Source organism: Corvus moneduloides, chromosome 33 (assembly GCF_009650955.1).
Source record: "Corvus moneduloides isolate bCorMon1 chromosome 33, bCorMon1.pri, whole genome shotgun sequence".
Lineage (NCBI taxonomy): Eukaryota > Metazoa > Chordata > Aves > Passeriformes > Corvidae > Corvus > Corvus moneduloides.
Window position 1 is genome coordinate 523,574 of NC_045508.1, and position 26,778 is coordinate 550,351.

Here is a 26,778-nt window from a genome sequence, read left to right on the forward strand (position 1 = left end):
AAAGGAAGGAATGTGCAAGCAACGTGACTGACACTTTCACTCTCCGTGTTCGTTCCGCAGCCACGGGTACAAAGACATTATGGGAACCCTTGTGCAGACAGAGCCTTCTATCCCTGTAGAACGGAGCGCGGCGGGTGGGGGCGGTTGGCGGGCAGCGAGCCCCGGGCAGCAGGCGAGATCCGGCTCCGCACCTGCCAGGCCCTGCTAAGGCTCAATGCCGGCTCCTCTGCAACAGCAAAGACCTTCAGCCTTGTCACTGCCCAGAGGGGCAGTATTGGCCCGGCCGCACAGCTCGTTTTCCCCACAAGTTGCAGGAGGTGAGAAGGCAACACTTGCAAACGCTGACTGCGAGCAACAGCGCCGGCTGCGCACCATTAAGCTCAGCTCTGGGACCACTGTCTGCCCCAAGCTCCGGGGGATGCACTGGGAGCCCGGCTGGGCTCTGCCCTGGGGCCATCCTCCAGTGACAGCTGCAAACAGGGAGCATTTAGTTGCCCCCAAGAGCCCAGCCACGCGTGGAGGGGAGCTGGTGCAGCTGCGGCCTGCGCTGTTGCCTGCTGTGCTCTGGGGCTGCTGCTCCCCGCAGAGGGAACTGCAGTGGCGTGCCAGAGGAGACAAAGAAGCTTCAGCTTAAGCCAAACTGAGCTGGGTGGCTGGGCTGGCAGGAGTGGGGAGGGTCAAGGGCATTCCCAGAGCTCATCCTGCTGGAAGGACGAGGAAAAGTGGCAGTGGGAAGCTAACAGGGAGGAGAGCTGAGGCCTGGAGGGCAGCTCTTGAATGACACTCAAATCTCACCGGACCTCTGAGATATTGCTGTTCTTCTGCCAGTGAAAGGATGAGTCCCTAAACCTGGGGCTCGCTCCTCCTCGTGGTCAGGGGCATCAAGGAAGGCTACAGTGTGACAGAGACTGCCCTGAGCTGGCAACTCACTGGGGGAAAAGAGGGAGGGAGCACTTGTGAAGTAAAAGGCAGGTGGGGCAGAGAACTGTTCAGAGAAGGGCTGAGCTAAAGCTTGAGCAAGCGGAGAAATGTCATTTGGGGTCATCCCAGATTGATTTCATTTCACAAGTTATTGAACAAGTTTATTTGGGGCGGGGGGGTTGTCATGTTTTCCCCTGGAGGCGTGCACTCTGGCAGGCTTGAGCTGCGTTGCCGAAATGCTCGGGCACGTCTCTGCTGCAGCTCACACCGGTTCTTCTTTGGCTTCTTCCGGCCCGGTGCTGAGCTGCAGCAGAGCCCTGGCGGAGCCCAGAGCAGCCTCAGCATCCACAGAGCCCGGCTGCAAGGAGAGAAAGCAGAAACCGCCCGTCACTTGAAGGCTGCTGTCCCCCTTGTCCCAGCCGCCCGCGGTGCCCAGGCCGTGCTGGCCGTGCTCAGAGCGGTGCCCGAAGCCGCCCGTCCCTGCTGCCTTTGGCAGGAGAGCAGGATGGCAGGACACGTGCCACCGCCCGCAGCCAGCCGTGGCACAGCCACCTCCTCAGCAGCTGCCCAGAGCGGGATGCTCCTGTGCTCGCTGCCATCTCCCAAAAGCCCTTATCCCACCCGTGCCAAGAAGACGGGGACCCACCGCACGCCACCCGCCGCCGGAAGAAAAGCTGCTCCCAAGCCATGTCCTCGGCCTTCTCCAAGGCCACGTGCCATCCACGCCGCAGCTGCTCCCAAGCACTTCCCGATCCAGGCTGGACAGCACCTACAACGCTTCCTTGAAGAAAAACAAACAACAAATTAAAGAAAAGGCATTACAGACAAAAAGGAGAAACAAGGAAAAAGGTAAAAAATCTTCTCTCTGTCGGGGGCCTGAGGAAGGCCCAACCTTCCCTACATGCTGGGGAAAAACCCACCCACGGGCGAGGGAAGCCCACGCTTTCTCCCTTCCCCCCTGCACTGCCCCCCAACAGGCACGGCGAGCCCAAAGCAAACAAGGGCAGTGGAGCAGCCCAAGCCCTTCCTTTCCTGCAAAACAAAGCACCTCGTGCACAGCTCCTGGAGTGCCACCTCTGCTCCTGCCATGGGGGCTTGTTTGTGTCGGGCTGGCTGCCCCAGCCCCAGCCCCAGCCCGGGGAACAGTGGGTGGTGGGGGCTGTTGGCAGGGCCAGGGGCCGACTCCCATTTCGTAAGCACCCCAGCCCATCCCGCCCGCCCTGCCGAAAAGCAGCTTGGCAGCCGGCTGAAGAATTAGTTGCATCCACCCCAGCAAAGGGGGGAACCTTTGCTTCCCGGCCAGGCCGCGCAATGCCCAAATCTGGGAGCATCCCCCTGGGTGTGGACTCATCTGTAAATTCGCTGTGGAGCCTGGCTTTGAAGAAGGTGCCAGAATCGAAGCCCATCATCTTCAGCTTGCCGGTGGCCAGGTCGAGGAAGAGCTTGTCATCCTTGAAGTCGTCCTCCATGTCTGCAGACGCAGCAGCCCCACCTGGTACAGCTTCTCCAGGGGCTCCTTCTTCCCTGCGGCTGAGAGCAGGCTGTCAGTGCCCCGCCCAGGGCCCCGGCTGTCAGTGAAGCAGGACAAGCAAAAGCAGCTTGCACGGCGGCCACCAGGGCTGGGAAGAGCAGCTCAGCTCCAGCACAAGGGCTGCGTGTTCCCATCTGACGACCCCTGCGCAGCGATACAGGCAGGGCAAAAAAGCCTGCGTTTCTTGGCTGCTTCTTGCCAAGGCACGTGTGGAGCTGTAACTTACCGGCTCCCTGGATCAAAGTGTGCCTGTGGCTCTCTCCCTTCTTCTACGGATGATGAATATCCTGCAGCCAAGGATCACAGGACAGGTCTTCTAATGAGGGCCTGTCCAAGGAGTGCAGGGACAGACACCATCTGATCAGCTCCTTGCAGTCTGCGGGGAGGAACCAGAAAGCGCCGGTCAGTTGCAGAAGGCTCCTGTCCGCTTTGCCCCACTATTGCCATGCCCAGGCCGTGCCATGGGGGCTCCGAGCTGTGCCTGAACTTTCCCATCCATTCTTTGTTTTGGAGGAGAGCAGGAGAGCGGGGCATGTGCCACCTCCTCGGCAGCTGCCAGAGCGGGATGCTCATGAGCCCGCTGCTGTCTCCCAGCACTGCTATTCCCCCCGTGCCGCAGAGATGAGCATCCACCTTGAGAGAGCCGTTGTGGGAGCGACAGCTGGCCCCAGCTGATGTTCCGGCCCTTCGGGAACGGGTGCTGCCCGCAGACCATCTGGTGCAGCACGATGCCCAGGGACCAGACGGTCGCTGCCTCGCCGTAGTACCAGCCAAAATGGTTCCATTCCGGGGGGCTGTACGATGGTGTTCCTACGGAATAGAGAGGCAGTTCATCAGGAGGATGCTGCCTGCTCCCGGAGCCTCGCCCCAGCATCCCTGGGCACGCGGGGGCCGCACCAGTGGCACGCGGCGTGACCCGCTGCCCTCTCGCCAGCGCCTGTGACTTGTGGACAAACTGGGGGTTGTAAAAGAAGCCACCGGTGTCTCAAGAGGGCAGCGGAAGCCCTGGCAAGGCCCGAGCATTCCACGCAAAGGGAAAACCCGCTCAGTGCCGAGGGGGGAAAACCCTCCCTGCCTGCATTGCCCCAAAAAACATTCTGAAGCCAAGGCAAACCAGGCGAGCTGAGCAGTCCAAGCCCTTTCTCGCCTGCACACCAAACCGGCGGGTGCACAGCTTCTGGCCCCCCCCTCTCTGCTACCCCCACCCACAGGTGTGTTTTTGTCACGCTGGCTGCCCCAGCCCCAGCGCCAGTCCTGGGCAGAGTGGCTGGCGAAGGCTGCCAGCAGGGCTGGAAGATGGCCCCCGGCCACCCGCCCTCCAAAGCAACTGGGCTGAACACTCGGTCCTGGCATCAAAAGGGACAATCCCCGCTGCCACAGCCAGCTTGGGCCGCGAGATGCCGGCACCGGGAGCCTACCCTGGCGGGGACTCACCTGCAAAGCGGGTGTAGGCTGTGTCTTGCAGGTGGGTGCCGCAGCCAAAATCAATCAATTTGGCCTGGCCGGTGGCCAGGTCAACCAGGATGTTCTCTGGTTTTAGGTCCCTGTGAAGGACCCCGCAGCTGGTGCAGTGCCGCACGGCCTCCAGGACCTGGCGGAACAGCTCCCGTGCCACCTCCTCGGACAGGAAGCCCCGCGCTCGAATGAAATGAAGCAGGTCCTCAGAGTGCTCCGGCCGCTCCATCACCAGCACCACGTTGTTGGGGAGCTCGAGCCACTCGAGGAGCTGCACCACACCAGGGAAGCCGGTGGACACCTTGTCCAGCAGCACGACCTCGAGTGGTGCGCTGGTGCCGTCGGGCTGCGGGAGGAGCACGATGCCGTCAGTGGGGCTGATGCCGTGCCAGGGCTCGGGAAGCCCTCGCCCGGCCCGGGATGCTCTGCGCCCTCCGCTGCCCCCACGCCCGCTCTCCCCCGAGGCGTCCTGCCGCCTTCCACCCTCCCGGGCCTCGGCTTATCCCCGCCCGTCACGCCCCGGCTTCTCCCGCCGCCCACCACCCCCCTCCTCCCCCCGCTCACTCACCAGCTCGCCCCAATGACGGATGCGGTTCCGTGGCACCCGTTTGATGGCCACCTGCAAGCCAAGGGGAGCAGCGGGCTGAGCTCGCCGCCCGCCCTGCCGAGCCCCATCCTCCTTCTCCTGCGCCCTCCTCCTCCTCCGCCCCCCTCCTCCTGCGCCCGCCGCCGGCCCCGCCACTCACCGGGGCGCCGTCCGAGAGCCGCGTCGCCGCGAAGACGCTGCCGAAGCCGCCGCGCCCCAGCAGCGAACCCACCCGGTAGCGCTCCGTCAGGCCCTGCTGCGCCTTCCCTGCCGGCGAGACGCGGCTGTCAGCGCTCGGCCCGGGGCCAGAAACGGCCCCCGGCTGCTCCTCAACCGCCCCGGGCCGGGTATCCCCAGATGTTGCCTCTTTCGAAGGGGACACCGGCGGCTCGGGGGCGGGGGGCCGCGCTGCCGAGCGGAAGAGCTCGGACCGGGGAAGGGGCCGCGGACGCGGCGGGAGCGGCCGCGCCGTCTGTGTCCTCGGCGGGTCCCGGGAGGAGCCGGGGCCGGCGCCGGGGCCGGGGCCGGGGCCGGGGCCGGGGCCGGAGTCGGGCCAGCCGGGGCCAGAGGCTGGCAATGCTGCCCAAGAGGCAGGCACTGATGCCCGCCCAGCAGCGCCACCGCCAGTAGGGCAAGAGCCGGGCGGAGGCGAGACCGCGGCGGGACGCCCGGGGGCGGGGAGGGCGCAGCCCCGCCCGGGGCCGCGGGCGGGCCGGGCGCATGGCCCGGCCTGGCAGTGGGGAGAGGGGGGCTGCGGAAGGGGCGGAGGGGGTGGAGCACTGAAGGGAGAGCGGGACAGGGGATGCGGGACACTGGGAGAAGGAGAGGAGGAACAGGAGAAGGAACGCGGAGGGTCTGGAGAACCGCTGCTCTTGTATTGCTCTTCTGCTGCTGCCGCCGCTGCCGCTGCTGCCGCTGCCGCCGCTGCCGCTGAAGCGCTGGGAGCGTTTGTCCGCGTGTCCGTGTGTCTGTTGCCCGGGTGTCCGTTTTTCCCCCGCGCGCCCCGCGGCCGAGCCCCGCGCGCCCCGGGCCAGCACGGGCCGCTCGGCTCCGGGGCCGAAGCGGAGTCACGGAGCATCTCTTCCTCCCGCAGCCGCGCCAAACGCACCGTCTTCTTTAGCTCCTTCTTCACCAGATTGTAACGCTTCCTTGCGGCAGTCTTGCAACTTGCCCCTGCTGCTCGCTCGCCGCGCGCCGCGGTCTCTTGCTTACGAGCAAGCGAAGCGCTGTCCGCACTTTTTGCCTGGAGCAGAGCAAAGTGCAGAATGAGGCGCCTGCCAGCGCCAGGCAGAGCCAGCCCCGTGGGAGGGCAGAGCAGGACGTGAGGAGGGAGACGTGCAGCCCCTGCGGGGCGCAGCGCTGCTCCCCGGCCGCTCGGCGTGGGCAGTGGGAGCGGCGGGGCCGTGCCCGGCGCGGTGCCCTCGTCGCCAGGGCTGTTGCTGTTTTCTTACCCGGTTCCAGGTGAAAATCGGAGACTGCCGATAGGAGGATTCAAATAAAAGAATGGAAACACTCTTTTTGCCGAGTTCTGATGCCAGTCCAATAGAGCAGCTCAGCTCTCAGCTGTCTGCCTCCTCCCTGCCAATCCAGCACTTTCAGCCAGGAGCAAAGGGCCTCTCTGCAAAGAAACTGCAGGCTGGTTTCCTTCTCCTGCTGTTCATTGACACAGGTAGAAAAGCAGACTAGTTTGGATGCTGAGTCTGTCCAAACAGACAGTGAGCTTTGCCATGTGAAGCCAAGACACGGAGTCTTGAGCCCTGTGACAGTGTCATGGGAATCACCTTTGTTGCTTCTGCTGTCTATTGTCACTGCTGAGGGTGCAGTCCCATGGGAGCACCTGCCCTGTCTCTAGAAGCCAGAGCCGAGCAATGCGCTGGGCTCTAAAATCTTCCATTGGCAGGCTTCTGGTGTCTCCAGCATTGCTTTCAAAGCCAAACAGGGAGAAGGCAAACTGTGTGTAGCAGCTAAGGGTACTGTAGAGTGTCTCAAACTTGCTAAGTCCTAGGTCTTCTAGGTAAGATCAGTTTGGAATAACTGTGGGGTAGAACTAGTGCAAGACAGAAAAGGGGAGCATAGAAGGGAAGCAATTAATAGTATACGGGAACATCTTGGGTTGTTTCTTTCCGTTTGCATGTCACTTCTGGGAAGCTGTTTTGCTTTTGCAAGAATCCTGTCCACAGTGATGTTTGCTCTTTTCAAGACCCTTTCCTGGAGACCTTGCTCGAGCTCCTGTCACAAGATGTGCCATCACGTGCAGCTTCTCTTGGCTTGCCACACTGTGTGTGCAGCATGACTCCTGCAGCAAAGCAGGGCCAAGGTTTTGAGAGCTTGAACACTTGTCCTTTCTCCTCCTGGTGCACTAGCGAGTTGTGCGGTGGGTAAGGTTTCCGTCGTTACTGTTCTAGGCTAAGGAAACAGGAGGAGGGGGTAGCAGCAATTGTTCAGCATTGGCTGAATGGAGAGAAAGAATCTCCGGAGCCTGCAGCCAGAAGTGGAGAGCTGTGGGCTAATCCTTCCAAGCTCTCAGTGGACATCTTGCAAGCGACCTGAATGTGAAAAGGGTCTGACAGAGGCAGTTGGTTTCTGAGTTCAGCGTAGATGCTTGCACATCTGGTGCGTTGGTGCGCAAATCAAGAGTACAATGGGTTCATGGGAAGCACCAGAAGAAGCTGGAGCTCTCCGAGCAGACGACTGAAAGAATCTGCAAAGGAGAAATGTGGGAAATGACTTGGTGTGCCTTGCCTGGAAGAAGGGTAGTTTTTTCTAGTAATTCCTAATCTGTTCCCTTGGCTTTTGACTTTCTTAACAAGGCCATTTGCATGCCCGATTCAGCACGAAGCGAGAGGCCCGGGCTTACGGAAGTGCGCCAAAGATTCCTCCGCAGTGACGCTCAGGTGGAAAGAGGAGCGGGGCGCCTGAGCAGCCTCCGGGGAAGCATCCCGCGAGGTGCAATTTGCGCCGTGCTGGGAGAGGAGGAGGGGCAGAAGGATGGGCCTTGCGTGGCAGCAGCAGCAAGTTTGGGCCGCAGGACATTGCGCCTGCGCCGCTGCCCCACAATGGGCGGGCGTGTCCCCGGGGCTGCGGCCCTGGCACCGCGTCCGCTGAGCTGCCGACGCTGCGGGAGCTCCCCGGGCTGGGCTCGGGTTCCCGCTGGGACTGGGCAGCAGGCTGTGCTCTCGCTGTGCTCAGCAGCAGCGGGACGTACCTCTGGACATCCGCGTGTCCTGCTGCTGGGAAGAAGCAATGAAGCCAGTGCAGAAGTTCTGCTTCCTCTTTCTCCCGGTGGATTTTTTTGTTTCATTCCACACTCCAGAGGCAATTTCTGTGCTGGCCTCTGTCAGCTGATTCTATTTCAAGAGCACCAGCAACAGGGCTGTGTTTGAGCACTGTGAATGTGGCCTGTATGGCTTTCATTCTCCTCGGCTTTTTGCTTATGGACCTGTGAAGATTTCAAGATCTGCAAATCAGGATGCCTGCACCAAAACACCTGAATTCCCCATCAGAAAAGCACTGTGGCTAGCACCGATCGAAAGAGGCAAGTGCAGTTTTTCAGATAAAATTCATATGGGTACCAGAAGAGGGGGAAGAGCAGCCATGATCTGTAATTCCCAAGGCAAACACAAGAAGAGCCTCCTGCTGTCACCTGAGGATCAGCTGCTGGGAACAGAGCTGGAACCCGATCCTTTCTTTCTCTGAAGGTTGCATCGGGGCAGCACAGCCGGGCTCTGAGGAATCAGGTCTGTTTGTGGGTGATTGTTGCTCTAGTCCAGAAATTCACCGGGGAAAAAGCTCTTGGGAAGCCGAGGCACAAGCAGGTGGGAAGGGGCTGGCGCTGCTGCTGCTCTTGGCCGGGAGCCCCGGCTGTGCCGGTACAGGGCCCAGTGCACTGTGGCTCCTGCTGCTGGCAGAGCTGGGCAGGTCTCAGGGACAGGGAATGGACATGGGGGACAGCAAAGGCTGTGGGGGGCTGCAGTGATGTTCCCACTTGGGCCAGCGCCAGCACAGAGCTTCAGCCCCGCAATTCTCCCAGAGGGAAGTGCTGGAGATAGGTTTCATTTCAGCCTTCCTTTACTCATCACTGTGAAGTGACCAAAAGAAAAGGAGAACAAGCAGAGCCCGATCTCCTCTCCTTCGGGAGGAGTCCCACGCCTTGGGCTGGGAGAGGCCATGAGGGGCTGTGAAGGGCTGTGAGGCGCCGTGAGGGTTTGTTAGGGGCTGTGAAGGGTCATGAGGCGTCGTGAGGGGCCGTGAGGGGCCTTGAGGGGCCATGAGGTGCTGTGGGGGGCCATGAGAGATTGTTAGGGGCTGTGAAGGGTCATGAGGGGCCATGAACTGTGAGGGGCTGTGAGGGACTGTGAGGTGCCGTGAGGGGCCATGGGGAGCTGTGAGGGGCATTGAGGGGTCATGAGGGGCTGTGAGGGGCCTTGAGGGGCCATAAGGGTCTCTTAGAAGCTGTTGGAGGCCAGGCACCTGATGGAACCAAGGGTCAGTTATGACACTGTGCAAGCAAGGAGATCATGGTTGACAGTACAGAACTTCATGGAAGCACAGGCCCATTGTCACACAGCAGGGCCGCAGAACCAAGGAGATCATTGTGACACCAGTCAGGATGTCACCAGTGCTGAACTCCACTTTAGTCCAAAGCAACCAGTTTCTGCTGGTGTCTGCTAGAGTTTTTCTTCAGGGTATCCAGACAAAAGTAAACACAGGAGGAGCCTACGTTTTCGTTGGTTAGCAGAAATGTATCTCATTTTGCTGTACAATCCTTTTTCAAGACGTGTTATCTCTTTAAAAAAAAAAATAAAAAAGAAAAAACAGAAAAAATAGGAAAGAGAAAAACACCAAATGTGTAGCAAAAAATCTTCTGTCGCTTTGGATTAAGAGGTAACTGATCCTTTTAAAAAGAGAACTAAGTTATTTACTTTGCAAATGTGCTGATGGCATGGATCCATCTCACTGACCTCAGCATCCTTTTTTTAAAGGTTTTGGGTTTTGTTGCCAATATTAAGTTATTTTAAATTGTGGTTGAAGCAATAGGAAATTGAAATATGGATTGTGCATGACCGTGTCTTGAGTGTAAAAATATTGCAGTTTGAGACTTGGACCTAAAGTATTGCAAAGAAAAGTTAGAAATACCAATGGATTGTGTGACAGCAGCTTTTCCTATAGCATGTGCAGCATCAGAAAGACTTCATCAGTGTGGCTGTGGGTGCTTTTAGCTTTGTCCTGTGCCACTCTATGATGACATGAAACAGGACTTAACCTGCCACCAGCCCAGGCCACCCTTTGCCACCCCAGCTCCTTGGACCTTGTGTCCGCACAAGCAGACACAAAGTGTTTCTGCGGCTTCCCCCTTTTGCACAAATCCACAGAGCGCTGGGATTTTTCCCGGTCTCGTGTCTCCATTGTGCCATATTCCTAAAGAACCAGCAGCCCCTCCCGATGAATACGGTGAGTTACACAGATGCTTGTCAGCTCCACTTCCTGCCTAGAAATCTTGAAACTGCTTCTAAATGCTGCTCACTTCACCTCTTGGACACCTACTCACACAGAGCTGGGACAAAAATGCCCCGCATGCCAGCTTACGAGGTGAGTTACGCCAAAGAAGGGCTATGTGGGAAATCCCTATCCCTGCCTATCCTTTTAAGAGATCTGTACACGGGGGTGCGCATAGATGCGTCTTGTGTCTAAAGGAAGGAATGTGCAAGCAACGTGACTGACACTTTCACTCTCCGTGTTCGTTCCGCAGCCACGGGTACAAAGACATTATGGGAACCCTTGTGCAGACAGAGCCTTCTATCCCTGTAGAACGGAGCGCGGCGGGTGGGGGCGGTTGGCGGGCAGCGAGCCCCGGGCAGCAGGCGAGATCCGGCTCCGCACCTGCCAGGCCCTGCTAAGGCTCAATGCCGGCTCCTCTGCAACAGCAAAGACCTTCAGCCTTGTCACTGCCCAGAGGGGCAGTATTGGCCCGGCCGCACAGCTCGTTTTCCCCACAAGTTGCAGGAGGTGAGAAGGCAACACTTGCAAACGCTGACTGCGAGCAACAGCGCCGGCTGCGCACCATTAAGCTCAGCTCTGGGACCACTGTCTGCCCCAAGCTCCGGGGGATGCACTGGGAGCCCGGCTGGGCTCTGCCCTGGGGCCATCCTCCAGTGACAGCTGCAAACAGGGAGCATTTAGTTGCCCCCAAGAGCCCAGCCACGCGTGGAGGGGAGCTGGTGCAGCTGCGGCCTGCGCTGTTGCCTGCTGTGCTCTGGGGCTGCTGCTCCCCGCAGAGGGAACTGCAGTGGCGTGCCAGAGGAGACAAAGAAGCTTCAGCTTAAGCCAAACTGAGCTGGGTGGCTGGGCTGGCAGGAGTGGGGAGGGTCAAGGGCATTCCCAGAGCTCATCCTGCTGGAAGGACGAGGAAAAGTGGCAGTGGGAAGCTAACAGGGAGGAGAGCTGAGGCCTGGAGGGCAGCTCTTGAATGACACTCAAATCTCACCGGACCTCTGAGATATTGCTGTTCTTCTGCCAGTGAAAGGATGAGTCCCTAAACCTGGGGCTCGCTCCTCCTCGTGGTCAGGGGCATCAAGGAAGGCTACAGTGTGACAGAGACTGCCCTGAGCTGGCAACTCACTGGGGGAAAAGAGGGAGGGAGCACTTGTGAAGTAAAAGGCAGGTGGGGCAGAGAACTGTTCAGAGAAGGGCTGAGCTAAAGCTTGAGCAAGCGGAGAAATGTCATTTGGGGTCATCCCAGATTGATTTCATTTCACAAGTTATTGAACAAGTTTATTTGGGGCGGGGGGGTTGTCATGTTTTCCCCTGGAGGCGTGCACTCTGGCAGGCTTGAGCTGCGTTGCCGAAATGCTCGGGCACGTCTCTGCTGCAGCTCACACCGGTTCTTCTTTGGCTTCTTCCGGCCCGGTGCTGAGCTGCAGCAGAGCCCTGGCGGAGCCCAGAGCAGCCTCAGCATCCACAGAGCCCGGCTGCAAGGAGAGAAAGCAGAAACCGCCCGTCACTTGAAGGCTGCTGTCCCCCTTGTCCCAGCCGCCCGCGGTGCCCAGGCCGTGCTGGCCGTGCTCAGAGCGGTGCCCGAAGCCGCCCGTCCCTGCTGCCTTTGGCAGGAGAGCAGGATGGCAGGACACGTGCCACCGCCCGCAGCCAGCCGTGGCACAGCCACCTCCTCAGCAGCTGCCCAGAGCGGGATGCTCCTGTGCTCGCTGCCATCTCCCAAAAGCCCTTATCCCACCCGTGCCAAGAAGACGGGGACCCACCGCACGCCACCCGCCGCCGGAAGAAAAGCTGCTCCCAAGCCATGTCCTCGGCCTTCTCCAAGGCCACGTGCCATCCACGCCGCAGCTGCTCCCAAGCACTTCCCGATCCAGGCTGGACAGCACCTACAACGCTTCCTTGAAGAAAAACAAACAACAAATTAAAGAAAAGGCATTACAGACAAAAAGGAGAAACAAGGAAAAAGGTAAAAAATCTTCTCTCTGTCGGGGGCCTGAGGAAGGCCCAACCTTCCCTACATGCTGGGGAAAAACCCACCCACGGGCGAGGGAAGCCCACGCTTTCTCCCTTCCCCCCTGCACTGCCCCCCAACAGGCACGGCGAGCCCAAAGCAAACAAGGGCAGTGGAGCAGCCCAAGCCCTTCCTTTCCTGCAAAACAAAGCACCTCGTGCACAGCTCCTGGAGTGCCACCTCTGCTCCTGCCATGGGGGCTTGTTTGTGTCGGGCTGGCTGCCCCAGCCCCAGCCCCAGCCCGGGGAACAGTGGGTGGTGGGGGCTGTTGGCAGGGCCAGGGGCCGACTCCCATTTCGTAAGCACCCCAGCCCATCCCGCCCGCCCTGCCGAAAAGCAGCTTGGCAGCCGGCTGAAGAATTAGTTGCATCCACCCCAGCAAAGGGGGGAACCTTTGCTTCCCGGCCAGGCCGCGCAATGCCCAAATCTGGGAGCATCCCCCTGGGTGTGGACTCATCTGTAAATTCGCTGTGGAGCCTGGCTTTGAAGAAGGTGCCAGAATCGAAGCCCATCATCTTCAGCTTGCCGGTGGCCAGGTCGAGGAAGAGCTTGTCATCCTTGAAGTCGTCCTCCATGTCTGCAGACGCAGCAGCCCCACCTGGTACAGCTTCTCCAGGGGCTCCTTCTTCCCTGCGGCTGAGAGCAGGCTGTCAGTGCCCCGCCCAGGGCCCCGGCTGTCAGTGAAGCAGGACAAGCAAAAGCAGCTTGCACGGCGGCCACCAGGGCTGGGAAGAGCAGCTCAGCTCCAGCACAAGGGCTGCGTGTTCCCATCTGACGACCCCTGCGCAGCGATACAGGCAGGGCAAAAAAGCCTGCGTTTCTTGGCTGCTTCTTGCCAAGGCACGTGTGGAGCTGTAACTTACCGGCTCCCTGGATCAAAGTGTGCCTGTGGCTCTCTCCCTTCTTCTACGGATGATGAATATCCTGCAGCCAAGGATCACAGGACAGGTCTTCTAATGAGGGCCTGTCCAAGGAGTGCAGGGACAGACACCATCTGATCAGCTCCTTGCAGTCTGCGGGGAGGAACCAGAAAGCGCCGGTCAGTTGCAGAAGGCTCCTGTCCGCTTTGCCCCACTATTGCCATGCCCAGGCCGTGCCATGGGGGCTCCGAGCTGTGCCTGAACTTTCCCATCCATTCTTTGTTTTGGAGGAGAGCAGGAGAGCGGGGCATGTGCCACCTCCTCGGCAGCTGCCAGAGCGGGATGCTCATGAGCCCGCTGCTGTCTCCCAGCACTGCTATTCCCCCCGTGCCGCAGAGATGAGCATCCACCTTGAGAGAGCCGTTGTGGGAGCGACAGCTGGCCCCAGCTGATGTTCCGGCCCTTCGGGAACGGGTGCTGCCCGCAGACCATCTGGTGCAGCACGATGCCCAGGGACCAGACGGTCGCTGCCTCGCCGTAGTACCAGCCAAAATGGTTCCATTCCGGGGGGCTGTACGATGGTGTTCCTACGGAATAGAGAGGCAGTTCATCAGGAGGATGCTGCCTGCTCCCGGAGCCTCGCCCCAGCATCCCTGGGCACGCGGGGGCCGCACCAGTGGCACGCGGCGTGACCCGCTGCCCTCTCGCCAGCGCCTGTGACTTGTGGACAAACTGGGGGTTGTAAAAGAAGCCACCGGTGTCTCAAGAGGGCAGCGGAAGCCCTGGCAAGGCCCGAGCATTCCACGCAAAGGGAAAACCCGCTCAGTGCCGAGGGGGGAAAACCCTCCCTGCCTGCATTGCCCCAAAAAACATTCTGAAGCCAAGGCAAACCAGGCGAGCTGAGCAGTCCAAGCCCTTTCTCGCCTGCACACCAAACCGGCGGGTGCACAGCTTCTGGCCCCCCCCTCTCTGCTACCCCCACCCACAGGTGTGTTTTTGTCACGCTGGCTGCCCCAGCCCCAGCGCCAGTCCTGGGCAGAGTGGCTGGCGAAGGCTGCCAGCAGGGCTGGAAGATGGCCCCCGGCCACCCGCCCTCCAAAGCAACTGGGCTGAACACTCGGTCCTGGCATCAAAAGGGACAATCCCCGCTGCCACAGCCAGCTTGGGCCGCGAGATGCCGGCACCGGGAGCCTACCCTGGCGGGGACTCACCTGCAAAGCGGGTGTAGGCTGTGTCTTGCAGGTGGGTGCCGCAGCCAAAATCAATCAATTTGGCCTGGCCGGTGGCCAGGTCAACCAGGATGTTCTCTGGTTTTAGGTCCCTGTGAAGGACCCCGCAGCTGGTGCAGTGCCGCACGGCCTCCAGGACCTGGCGGAACAGCTCCCGTGCCACCTCCTCGGACAGGAAGCCCCGCGCTCGAATGAAATGAAGCAGGTCCTCAGAGTGCTCCGGCCGCTCCATCACCAGCACCACGTTGTTGGGGAGCTCGAGCCACTCGAGGAGCTGCACCACACCAGGGAAGCCGGTGGACACCTTGTCCAGCAGCACGACCTCGAGTGGTGCGCTGGTGCCGTCGGGCTGCGGGAGGAGCACGATGCCGTCAGTGGGGCTGATGCCGTGCCAGGGCTCGGGAAGCCCTCGCCCGGCCCGGGATGCTCTGCGCCCTCCGCTGCCCCCACGCCCGCTCTCCCCCGAGGCGTCCTGCCGCCTTCCACCCTCCCGGGCCTCGGCTTATCCCCGCCCGTCACGCCCCGGCTTCTCCCGCCGCCCACCACCCCCCTCCTCCCCCCGCTCACTCACCAGCTCGCCCCAATGACGGATGCGGTTCCGTGGCACCCGTTTGATGGCCACCTGCAAGCCAAGGGGAGCAGCGGGCTGAGCTCGCCGCCCGCCCTGCCGAGCCCCATCCTCCTTCTCCTGCGCCCTCCTCCTCCTCCGCCCCCCTCCTCCTGCGCCCGCCGCCGGCCCCGCCACTCACCGGGGCGCCGTCCGAGAGCCGCGTCGCCGCGAAGACGCTGCCGAAGCCGCCGCGCCCCAGCAGCGAACCCACCCGGTAGCGCTCCGTCAGGCCCTGCTGCGCCTTCCCTGCCGGCGAGACGCGGCTGTCAGCGCTCGGCCCGGGGCCAGAAACGGCCCCCGGCTGCTCCTCAACCGCCCCGGGCCGGGTATCCCCAGATGTTGCCTCTTTCGAAGGGGACACCGGCGGCTCGGGGGCGGGGGCCGCGCTGCCGAGCGGAAGAGCTCGGACCGGGGAAGGGGCCGCGGACGCGGCGGGAGCGGCCGCGCCGTCTGTGTCCTCGGCGGGTCCCGGGAGGAGCCGGGGCCGGCGCCGGGGCCGGGGCCGGAGCCGGGGCCGGGGCCGGGGCCGGAGTCGGGCCAGCCGGGGCCAGAGGCTGGCAATGCTGCCCAAGAGGCAGGCACTGATGCCCGCCCAGCAGCGCCACCGCCAGTAGGGCAAGAGCCGGGCGGAGGCGAGACCGCGGCGGGACGCCCGGGGGCGGGGAGGGCGCAGCCCCGCCCGGGGCCGCGGGCGGGCCGGGCGCATGGCCCGGCCTGGCATGGGGAGAGGGGGGCTGCGGAAGGGGCGGAGGGGGTGGAGCACTGAAGGGAGAGCGGGACAGGGGATGCGGGACACTGGGAGAAGGAGAGGAGGAACAGGAGAAGGAACGCGGAGGGTCTGGAGAACCGCTGCTCTTGTATTGCTCTTCTGCTGCTGCCGCCGCTGCCGCTGCTGCCGCTGCCGCCGCTGCCGCTGAAGCGCTGGGAGCGTTTGTCCGCGTGTCCGTGTGTCTGTTGCCCGGGTGTCCGTTTTTCCCCCGCGCGCCCCGCGGCCGAGCCCCGCGCGCCCCGGGCCAGCACGGGCCGCTCGGCTCCGGGGCCGAAGCGGAGTCACGGAGCATCTCTTCCTCCCGCAGCCGCGCCAAACGCACCGTCTTCTTTAGCTCCTTCTTCACCAGATTGTAACGCTTCCTTGCGGCAGTCTTGCAACTTGCCCCTGCTGCTCGCTCGCCGCGCGCCGCGGTCTCTTGCTTACGAGCAAGCGAAGCGCTGTCCGCACTTTTTGCCTGGAGCAGAGCAAAGTGCCGAATGAGGCGCCTGCCAGCGCCAGGCAGAGCCAGCCCCGTGGGAGGGCAGAGCAGGACGTGAGGAGGGAGACGTGCAGCCCCTGCGGGGCGCAGCGCTGCTCCCCGGCCGCTCGGCGTGGGCAGTGGGAGCGGCGGGGCCGTGCCCGGCGCGGTGCCCTCGTCGCCAGGGCTGTTGCTGTTTTCTTACCCGGTTCCAGGTGAAAATCGGAGACTGCCGATAGGAGGATTCAAATAAAAGAATGGAAACACTCTTTTTGCCGAGTTCTGATGCCAGTCCAATAGAGCAGCTCAGCTCTCAGCTGTCTGCCTCCTCCCTGCCAATCCAGCACTTTCAGCCAGGAGCAAAGGGCCTCTCTGCAAAGAAACTGCAGGCTGGTTTCCTTCTCCTGCTGTTCATTGACACAGGTAGAAAAGCAGACTAGTTTGGATGCTGAGTCTGTCCAAACAGACAGTGAGCTTTGCCATGTGAAGCCAAGACACGGAGTCTTGAGCCCTGTGACAGTGTCATGGGAATCACCTTTGTTGCTTCTGCTGTCTATTGTCACTGCTGAGGGTGCAGTCCCATGGGAGCACCTGCCCTGTCTCTAGAAGCCAGAGCCGAGCAATGCGCTGGGCTCTAAAATCTTCCATTGGCAGGCTTCTGGTGTCTCCAGCATTGCTTTCAAAGCCAAACAGGGAGAAGGCAAACTGTGTGTAGCAGCTAAGGGTACTGTAGAGTGTCTCAAACTTGCTAAGTCCTAGGTCTTCTAGGTAAGATCAGTTTGGAATAACTGTGGGGTAGAACTAGTGCAAGACAGAAAAGGGGAGCATAGAAGGGAAGCAATTAATAGTATACGGGAACATCTTGGGTTGTTTCTTTCCGTTTGCATGTCACTTCTGGGAAGCTGTTTTGCTTTTGCAAGAATCCTGTCCACAGTGATGTTTGCTCTTTTCAAGACCCTTTCCTGGAGACCTTGCTCGAGCTCCTGTCACAAGATGTGCCATCACGTGCAGCTTCTCTTGGCTTGCCACACTGTGTGTGCAGCATGACTCCTGCAGCAAAGCAGGGCCAAGGTTTTGAGAGCTTGAACACTTGTCCTTTCTCCTCCTGGTGGACTAGCGAGTTGTGCGGTGGGTAAGGTTTCCGTCGTTACTGTTCTAGGCTAAGGAAACAGGAGGAGGGGGTAGCAGCAATTGTTCAGCATTGGCTGAATGGAGAGAAAGAATCTCCGGAGCCTGCAGCCAGAAGTGGAGAGCTGTGGGCTAATCCTTCCAAGCTCTCAGTGGACATCTTGCAAGCGACCTGGAATGTGAAAAGGGTCTGACAGAGGCAGTTGGTTTCTGAGTTCAGCGTAGATGCTTGCACATCTGGTGCGTTGGTGCGCAAATCAAGAGTACAATGGGTTCATGGGAAGCACCAGAAGAAGCTGGAGCTCTCCGAGCAGACGACTGAAAGAATCTGCAAAGGAGAAATGTGGGAAATGACTTGGTGTGCCTTGCCTGGAAGAAGGGTAGTTTTTTCTAGTAATTCCTAATCTGTTCCCTTGGCTTTTGACTTTCTTAACAAGGCCATTTGCATGCCCGATTCAGCACGAAGCGAGAGGCCCGGGCTTACGGAAGTGCGCCAAAGATTCCTCCGCAGTGACGCTCAGGTGGAAAGAGGAGCGGGGCGCCTGAGCAGCCTCCGGGGAAGCATCCCGCGAGGTGCAATTTGCGCCGTGCTGGGAGAGGAGGAGGGGCAGAAGGATGGGCCTTGCGTGGCAGCAGCAGCAAGTTTGGGCCGCAGGACATTGCGCCTGCGCCGCTGCCCCACAATGGGCGGGCGTGTCCCCGGGGCTGCGGCCCTGGCACCGCGTCCGCTGAGCTGCCGACGCTGCGGGAGCTCCCCGGGCTGGGCTCGGGTTCCCGCTGGGACTGGGCAGCAGGCTGTGCTCTCGCTGTGCTCAGCAGCAGCGGGACGTACCTCTGGACATCCGCGTGTCCTGCTGCTGGGAAGAAGCAATGAAGCCAGTGCAGAAGTTCTGCTTCCTCTTTCTCCCGGTGGATTTTTTTGTTTCATTCCACACTCCAGAGGCAATTTCTGTGCTGGCCTCTGTCAGCTGATTCTATTTCAAGAGCACCAGCAACAGGGCTGTGTTTGAGCACTGTGAATGTGGCCTGTATGGCTTTCATTCTCCTCGGCTTTTTGCTTATGGACCTGTGAAGATTTCAAGATCTGCAAATCAGGATGCCTGCACCAAAACACCTGAATTCCCCATCAGAAAAGCACTGTGGCTAGCACCGATCGAAAGAGGCAAGTGCAGTTTTTCAGATAAAATTCATATGGGTACCAGAAGAGGGGGAAGAGCAGCCATGATCTGTAATTCCCAAGGCAAACACAAGAAGAGCCTCCTGCTGTCACCTGAGGATCAGCTGCTGGGAACAGAGCTGGAACCCGATCCTTTCTTTCTCTGAAGGTTGCATCGGGGCAGCACAGCCGGGCTCTGAGGAATCAGGTCTGTTTGTGGGTGATTGTTGCTCTAGTCCAGAAATTCACGGGGAAAAAGCTCTTGGGAAGCCGAGGCACAAGCAGGTGGGAAGGGGCTGGCGCTGCTGCTGCTCTTGGCCGGGAGCCCCGGCTGTGCCGGTACAGGGCCCAGTGCACTGTGGCTCCTGCTGCTGGCAGAGCTGGGCAGGTCTCAGGGACAGGGAATGGACATGGGGGACAGCAAAGGCTGTGGGGGGCTGCAGTGATGTTCCCACTTGGGCCAGCGCCAGCACAGAGCTTCAGCCCCGCAATTCTCCCAGAGGGAAGTGCTGGAGATAGGTTTCATTTCAGCCTTCCTTTACTCATCACTGTGAAGTGACCAAAAGAAAAGGAGAACAAGCAGAGCCCGATCTCCTCTCCTTCGGGAGGAGTCCCACGCCTTGGGCTGGGAGAGGCCATGAGGGGCTGTGAAGGGCTGTGAGGCGCCGTGAGGGTTTGTTAGGGGCTGTGAAGGGTCATGAGGCGTCGTGAGGGGCCGTGAGGGGCCTTGAGGGGCCATGAGGTGCTGTGGGGGGCCATGAGAGATTGTTAGGGGCTGTGAAGGGTCATGAGGGGCCATGAACTGTGAGGGGCTGTGAGGGACTGTGAGGTGCCGTGAGGGGCCATGGGGAGCTGTGAGGGGCATTGAGGGGTCATGAGGGGCTGTGAGGGGCCTTGAGGGGCCATAAGGGTCTCTTAGAAGCTGTTGGAGGCCAGGCACCTGATGGAACCAAGGGTCAGTTATGACACTGTGCAAGCAAGGAGATCATGGTTGACAGTACAGAACTTCATGGAAGCACAGGCCCATTGTCACACAGCAGGGCCGCAGAACCAAGGAGATCATTGTGACACTACACAGCCTCATGGAATCAAGTCGTCCATGTCACGCTATGGAGCCTCATGGAGCCAAGGGTCCATTGTGACACTGGGGACCCAAGGAGACTGTTGCTGACAGTACGAAAGTTCCTGGAACCAAAAGTCCTTTGTGACATTGTGGGGCCTCATGGAACCGTGGAGAGCATTATGACACTTTGTTACTATCTGATTTACACCCAGAAGGGCAAAGAAAACGAAATCTCTGAGTAGAAAAAGGAAAGAACTTTGAAGGTTCAAAATATTCCCAAAGGCCAGATGAAAACCAAACGAGATTAAATGTTGGTGCCAAAAAAATGGGTATCTGTTTATCTAATGGTAAGAGAGGCAAAGAGAAAGAAGGAGAAAAGTAGAGAAAAGTTAGAAAAGACAAGGTTACTCTAAAAAGCATAGGATAAGTCACCAGCACACTGTGCTACCTTTGTTGCTGCTGAGACAGGGTGGGGGAAGTGGAGAAGTGTTTGCCTTTTTTTTTCTGCTGTTGGAAGCGTCTTGTCTGCCTCTTCCCATCTCTGGAGCAGTTTGGCTGGAAAGCGGCGGCCCATCCTCCGAGATGCAGGCTCAATGCTTGCAGCTGAACCTCGGTGCGCCTGGGACGAAGGAGCAGGGCTAGGGGTTGCACAACTGCCTCGGGATTTCAGTGCAGGGGTGAAGGATTGGGGGGTTCTCCCCAGGCGGGCGGCGTCGGCTCCCGGAGGCCTCAGGGTGTCTCGCAGCAGGCGATGGGTGGTGGGGGGAAAGGCAAAGGGCAGGGATTCTACCTTTCGCTTTCGCCACCACATTTTGCACCAGTTTTGCCTTCCTTTTTATGGGCCTCCAGGCGGGCTATGCACGGCCCGTAGGGCACGTAGTTTCCAGGCGTTCAAAAGTGATTCTGACAAGCAGCCATAATGACGAAGGACTTTTGAAGCCTTCCAGGTGTTGAGCAGTGATAATGCCGAAGCGTTTTTTGGAGCCTTTCTCTTAGTATTAGGCTCTTGGACGCTTCAGAACCAAGGGGCCATTGTGACACTGCAGGGCCTTGTAGAACCAAGGGGTCATTGTAGCACGGCAGGGCCTGGTGGAATCAAGGGCATCGTAGTGACACTGTGGGGCTCCATGAGGCCCCGGGGCCATTCTGACTGTGTGGAAGCAAGGATACCATTGTTACGCTACGGGGCATCATGGAACCAAGGAGGCCATTGTGAAGCAGCTGGGGAACCCGCTGAGACTATTCTGACACTTCAAGGCCTGGTGACACGGAAGGGCCATTGTGGAACTGCAGGGCCTCGTGGAAGCAATGAGACCATTGTGACATCCCAGGGCCTGATGGGAGCCAGGGGCCATTGTGACACAGCCAGGCCTCATAGAACCGAGGGGCCATTGTGACCCTGCAAGGTGTCCTGGAAGCAAAGGGCCAGTGTGACACAGCCAGGCCTTGTGGAAGCAAGGGGCCATTGTGATCCTGGGGAGCCCAATAGAACCAAGGAGCCATTGTGACCCTGCAGGACCTGATGGAATCATGGAGACCATTGTGACACTCTGGGAGCTCATGGAACCAGTGGGCCATTGTGTTATTTTGCAGCCCCATGGAAGCAAGGCAACCATTTGGACACAGCAAGGCCTCATGGAAGCAAGGGGCCTTTGTGGCGCTGTAGAGCCAAGGAGACCACTGTGCTATTGCTGGGCCTCAGGGGAACAAAATTGTGATGCTGCAGGGCCCCAAGGATCCAAAGAAGGTGGAACAGGTGTGGTTGGCTTGGCCTCCTGGGGGCCACCTGCCTGCTCCAGCTGAGCTTGGCATGTTGAGGCTTGCTTCTCCTCTGGCCCTGAAACGCTGGAGTTCCTTGCTTTCCTTTCGGTGGGAAAGAACTGTCCTTCTCCTCCGGGGACCCATGGCTGAAATTAGGATTCTACCTCCAAATTTGATTCTATCCGAGGATTGTTCCCATGTGAAACCTGCCAGGACAGACAGCTCAGGCTGGCCTTGGCCTCTTCGGGGCCACCTCGCATCTGCCTTCAAAACACGCGGGGGCTGTGCTTTTCTTCCCATGGAAAAAACCATCTTTCAAGTCCAGCCACGCATGGCCAAAATTGGGAATCCACCTCTGAAATTCCATAGATCCAAGGAATGGCTCCCCGACAAAAGCTGCCAGGAATGTCCAGCTTCCCTTGGCTTCCTGAGGGCCAGCTCTCATCTGCCTTTGAAACACTGGGGCTCCTCACTTTTCTGCCAATGGAAAAGAACTGTCCTTCTGGGCCAGACGTCCATGGACAAAACTGGGATTTGGCCTCCCAAATTCCGTCTATGCAAGGATAGCTCCAAGACAAACAGGTCTGGCTGGCCTTGGCCTCCTTGAGCCACCACTAATCAGCCTTTGAAACACTGGGGCTCTGCCCTTTCCTTCCTGGCGAGAAGAACTGTCATTCCGGTGCAGGCACGCACAGCTGAAATGGAATTCCACCTCCAAAACTCCCCATATGTCCAAGGGTTGCTTTCAGACAGAAGCTGCAAGGACAGACAGCTCTGGCTTGCCTTGGCCTCTGGTGGCTGCCTCTCATCTGCCTTCAAAACACTGGGGTTCTATGGTTTCCTTCCTGTAGAAAAGAAGCGACCTTCTTGTCCAGGTGCCCGTGGCCTCAAGCACATGATCACTACCTAGGGCCAAAGGAGCTCTGTGTTGAGTGGAGTGGAGACTGAGGAGAGTGGAGGAGATCCTGGGAGGCTTGAAGGGTGGTTCCAGAGCTGGTGGATCCTTTCTACATAGTAGAGGCCAGCCGGCAAAAGAAAGAATGAATGCAAAGGGCAGCTGGGGAGGTCCAGAGTGGACACAAGGAGAAAGGAATTTCTCTCCCAGGGCAGTGCAGTGGTGCAACGTGTCCCCCAGAAGGAGTCTGGAGCAGCCCAAGGCTTTGTGTGCCAAGGCAGAGCCAGGCAGGACGCAGAGCCATCAGCAAAGGAAGGGGCCAGCGAGGTGGGGCAGCCGCGGGGATGACGACAGCCTGCAGGGACAGAGACACAGGGCATGGACACTGTAGGACAGCCTGGGCTGGAGAGGGCAGAGGGACGTGCAGAAGCTGAAAGGCCCTGACAGAGGCAACTTCTGCAGCCCTTTGGCCAGGGCTGCTGTCCCTGCCCCTGCGGCCAGTTGGGAGACAAGTGACCCTTGCAGCCCTGGGGCCTCTTTGCCTCTTTTTTCCTGCTCAGCAGCATGGCAAGGGCCACCCCATGGTCCTGCCCTTGGCATTGTACATGCCCACATCCCAGTGCCCCGGGAAGAGTCCCGAGCAATGAGGGAGGGACAGGATCTGCCTTTCCGGCGGCTGGGGCACTGCCTGCAGCCAGCCCGGGCACAGCACAGAGGCACAGAGGGGTTCCATCAGTTAGGGCTGGGAAGATGCTGAGAAGTGACCAGGGGAGAATCATTCCCAGCCCTTGACATAGGAAGCCTCTGGCTGCAGGACAGTGCAGCTGCAGTTCCTGGAGTGATCTCCTCAAGCTGGAACATGCCACTGACTGTGGATTCAGGAAGTGCATTCTCTGAGTATCTCTGGTGTAGAACATGAGGACATGCTCAGGGCTTCAGCTCAGTCCAGTAATATTTCCAAGACAATCCTTTCTATAAAATGACATTTCCTGAGACTGTTTTCAGTTTCCTACTCTTGGGGAATGGGGGAAATGATAATGGAATTCTTCATTTTTAAGTGTCCCTAAGGCATCAGAAGTGAAACTTGAGTGCTCTGCAGGAGTTTCCTAAAGTGCTTTCAAGCCACTCCTCTGCCCATGCACAGCACCGGCATCACCTTTGCTGGACCCGCCAGGCTTAGTCTGACCTGTCCTTTCTCCCACCTGCAAACAGAACCTGTCCCCAGCCAGTGCCCTGCACACAGGCAGGTTTCTGTAGGGCCAAGGAGAGTGCACAGAGATATGGGGTCTGTGAGTGCCGGCAGGAAGAGGTCAGGCACAGGGAAACACCTCCAGGAGGAAGATCTTCAGCAAGCAGAGAGAAGATCAGGCATTTAGAGAAAACAAAAGGCAGAAATGTTGTGGCAGGGAGAGCTTAGAGACCTCCACAGGATGCCCTTGAGTGCAGCCCCTCCCTCTGAACAAGCCCCCTCCCCTCGTCTCTCCCTCAGCCAAGCCTCTGCCCTCAGGGCCAGGGGTCCAAGGCGTGAAGCTCCTCCTGTGCAGGCAGAGCTGCAGCAGAGCTGTGGGGCAGCTCTGCAGTCCCAGGCCCAATTCCCTCTGCAGAGCACAGGGCTGGGAGCAGCTGCCTGGCACTGGGGGGCTCTGGGAGGGGGCACAGCTGGCTCAGCTGGCTCAGGGTGACGCTGGCCCCAGTGCTCGGCTGTGGGCAATGCAGCCAGGGAAGGAGCTCAATCTTCCTACATCCAATGCCATCATTAGGACACTTGGCTTTCTTCTTGAGGATTCCCCCTAAGCTCGGAGCTTGCCTCCAGGACGCAAACAGGTCGTGTAGCATCTTTGTGTTACCTGAAAGCCCCACAGTGAGACACAAAAGTTTTATGATGGAGAAAGTGCTGTTGGGTTGGTGAAATGAGCCATGTGTGTATTTGGCTACCAATGCGGGGCTGAGACCCCGAGAAGGGCATGGACATTTGATGGGCTGTGGTGGATCGATCTGCTCTCAGCAGCGTTGGGATGGTTTTTAAGGGAAATATGGGAGGGTGATTATCCTCTATCTGAGAAGGGTGAAAGCCCAGAGGATCTTGGAACAGGACAGAATGACAGATCACCTCCCCTCACTCTCCACTCACCACCTTGCCTCACAGAACTGGCTCTATTCTCCCCGAGGGCAGCAGAAATGCTGAGTGTTTCTGACATCCAAAACCAGTCAGCAGGGGAGATGAAGAGGAGCTATAAAAACCTCTAGAACACTTTAACAGCTTTTGCCATTCCTGTTCTTGGGCCCTGCGAGTGCCCTTGTGTTAGCTGGGGTTTCAAAGCGGAACACCAGGACAGGTCCCTGTCCCCCTCCCACTTCTGCACAGCAAGGCTGAATTATAAAAACCCCCGGAGCAATTGCCCTGAAACGCATGTCACACTCAGCCAGCACCAACCGGGGCTGTGGCTGGAGCTGAAGGAAGATCTGCTAGAAAAACAGAAGGGTGTTGTCGGTGATTGAACACGGACTTGGCCGGCTGCATGCAAAGCCAAATTTTATCGAACAAGTCACATCTTTATATACTGTTGCAAACCAACAGTTCAGCAGCTACAAACTTCAGCTCCTAAGGTTCTATGTTTTACATCTCCAAGGGCTACAGATTACCATCTCCTCACCCAATCTCCCGTTAACTATCCTACTCTTTGTCTCGCCTCTTGCTCTTTGTCTCGCCTCCTGCCAGACGCGGCTCCGGCCCGCCCCGTCTCTTGCAAGGCCCCACGCCAGACAAAGCCCTTCTCCGTGGCCACACTCTGAATCCCCATAAGGTGTCAGTGTGTGACAGGAGAAGGATTTGTGGGACATGTCTTTGATTTTGCTGAGAGATGTTCCCCTTAAGCTGTCACTGACTTTTCTCCATGAACAGGTCCCCATGTCCACACACAGCCAATGTCCAACAGCAGCTCCATCAGCCCCTTTCTCCTCCTGCCATTCGCAGACACGCGGCAGCTGCAGCTCCTGCACTTCTGCCTCTTCCTGGGCATCTCCCTGGCTGCCCTCCTTGGCAGCGGCCTCATCATCAGCGCCGTAGCCTGCGGCCACCACCTGCACACTCCCATGTTCTTCTTCCTGCTCACCCTCGCCCTCGCCGACCTGGGCTCCATCTGCACCACTGTCCCCAAAGCCATGGCTCTCCTGCTCATCCTCACGCTGGCTTTGCTGGGAATCAGAGGAGAACAGCAGAAGATGCTGCTGGGAGTTCCTGAAGCAGTGGGCAGGAGCCCGGGAAAGTGAAATGCTCCAAGACATCAGCTTCCAGTGAACCCTTAAACTCTCTCTCTGGCCATCTCCTTTCTCCCAGCAGAACTTCCTGGCCCTGCTGAGCAACAAGGGCTGCTCTGTTCCCCTTCTCTGCCTCTGTCCCTTGCCCCCAGCCCAGGATGTGCTCAGGCAAGAAAGCAGCAGATCTTACAGGTGCCCCATGTGCAGCTCTGCTCCTCCTTTCCCAAAGCCTCACATCTCACAGCTGTCCTGATGAGCCAGAAGAAGAGGGGCAGCTGCACCAGGGATTCCTTCCAGTTCCCAAAGACCAACTCCATTGCAATCTTTGCAGAGCAGAGATCCCCTGTTTGACACAGGGGGCCCTCACTGCTGCCTGCAGTGGGCATCTGCTCTCTGTGCACTGCTGATACAAAGCTGAACAATTCGGTGCTGTTTGGCTTGGCCAAGATCTTTCATTCCCTCCTCCTTGTTTTAGTTAGCTTTTCCTGCTTCAAGCCTCATGTTCAGCTGCTGCAGAAAAGTTTGTGTCTCCTGTAAGCCTTGTGTCCTGCTGATCACATCTGGGCATGCGATCTCCTGGACACCCACACAACACCCAAGTGCCACCAGAAACCTCCATGCACAGCACTGGCTCTTTCAGGGTAGGATTTCCATGGCTGCCTGTGCTGCAGCCAGGAATTTCACTGCCATTCAGCCAGACACACAGGACATGACAAAGTTCCCTGCATGGGGCCAGAGCCCCTGAATCCAGAGCCCTGTGCAGCTCAAGCAGATACAATGCACATTGTGCCGTCATTGAGCTTCCACCACCTCTGGTGTGAATCTTACCTCAAAACCTGCCCATGCCCTCAGGATACTCTCTGAAATCCCTTTTCTCACCTCCAGCTCCTGCTTCCTTCTACATGTCCCAGTCTAAGCCACAAGAAGTTCCAGGAGGTCTTCAGCCCTGGTCAGACTGGCCACTCAAATCCCAAGACGACAAAGCAGAATGGGAGAGACCCCAGAGACAGTGGGATCTCATCTCAGACCACTCCAAGGAGAGCCCTTCTGGTGTCCTGGAGCCCTGGGAGTGCTGCTGGGGATCCTCTGATCTGCTTGTCTCTCCAGGGCACCCTTGGTCCATGCCTGAGAGCTCAATCTTCACGTCATTTCTGGTTGGCTCCCAGTTTTCTCCTCACAGTTTGCTTGAATTATTCTCCCTTCATCCCTTTACACAGAGGTAAAAGAGCAACAAAATCAGGGCTGATAAATAGGAAGAAGAATATAATAAATACATCACATAGAAATAATAACTGCAACTGAATGCTTCATTCTCCAGATTAAATGATTACCATATTGCTGTACATCCCAGATTATTCACACACAATAAATGCTAAAATACCTAAAATCCAAGCTTCCCAGGGCTCTTACCTGAGATTTGGTGTAGAACTCGCTGGGTAACTCAGCTCCTCTGCTTTGGGGGGCACTTTGGATGCTGTTTCCTTCATTTACTTAAACCAGGCACTCGATGTATCGACCATGGCACAGGAGGATCACACACCAAATCACAGGAGGCAGAAATGCCCTAAAAATGATCTGAGTCTTATGGCAGC

The 26,778-nt window shown here is 58.7% G+C and overlaps 2 protein-coding genes and 1 pseudogene across 6 annotated transcripts in view; 1 reads left to right on the forward strand and 2 right to left on the reverse strand.

The window, feature by feature from the left end:
* Nucleotides 1–26,778, forward strand: part of LOC116437155 — a 207,828-nt gene that overhangs the window by 101,523 nt on the left and 79,527 nt on the right. The window lies entirely within an intron of this gene.
* On the reverse strand, nucleotides 1,030–12,572 carry LOC116437194 (annotated as a pseudogene).
* Nucleotides 11,212–15,432, reverse strand: LOC116437150 (serine/threonine-protein kinase pim-1-like). Of its 5 annotated transcripts, XM_032094736.1 has the most exons (8): nucleotides 14,836–15,432; nucleotides 14,658–14,708; nucleotides 14,069–14,435; nucleotides 13,268–13,444; nucleotides 12,861–13,010; nucleotides 12,024–12,671; nucleotides 11,750–11,884; nucleotides 11,212–11,461 (listed from the first exon to the last, which is right to left on the reverse strand). In XM_032094736.1, the coding sequence occupies exons 1-5, from the start codon at nucleotides 15,415–15,417 to the stop codon at nucleotides 12,904–12,906; spliced, it is 1,284 nt and encodes a 427-aa protein (XP_031950627.1). In that variant the 5' UTR covers nucleotides 15,418–15,432; the 3' UTR covers nucleotides 11,212–11,461; nucleotides 11,750–11,884; nucleotides 12,024–12,671; nucleotides 12,861–12,903. The 5 variants fall into 5 exon arrangements, with proteins under 5 accessions (XP_031950627.1, XP_031950626.1, XP_031950625.1 ...); XM_032094735.1 differs by having other exon boundaries at nucleotides 11,750–12,633; XM_032094734.1 differs by having other exon boundaries at nucleotides 11,750–12,671.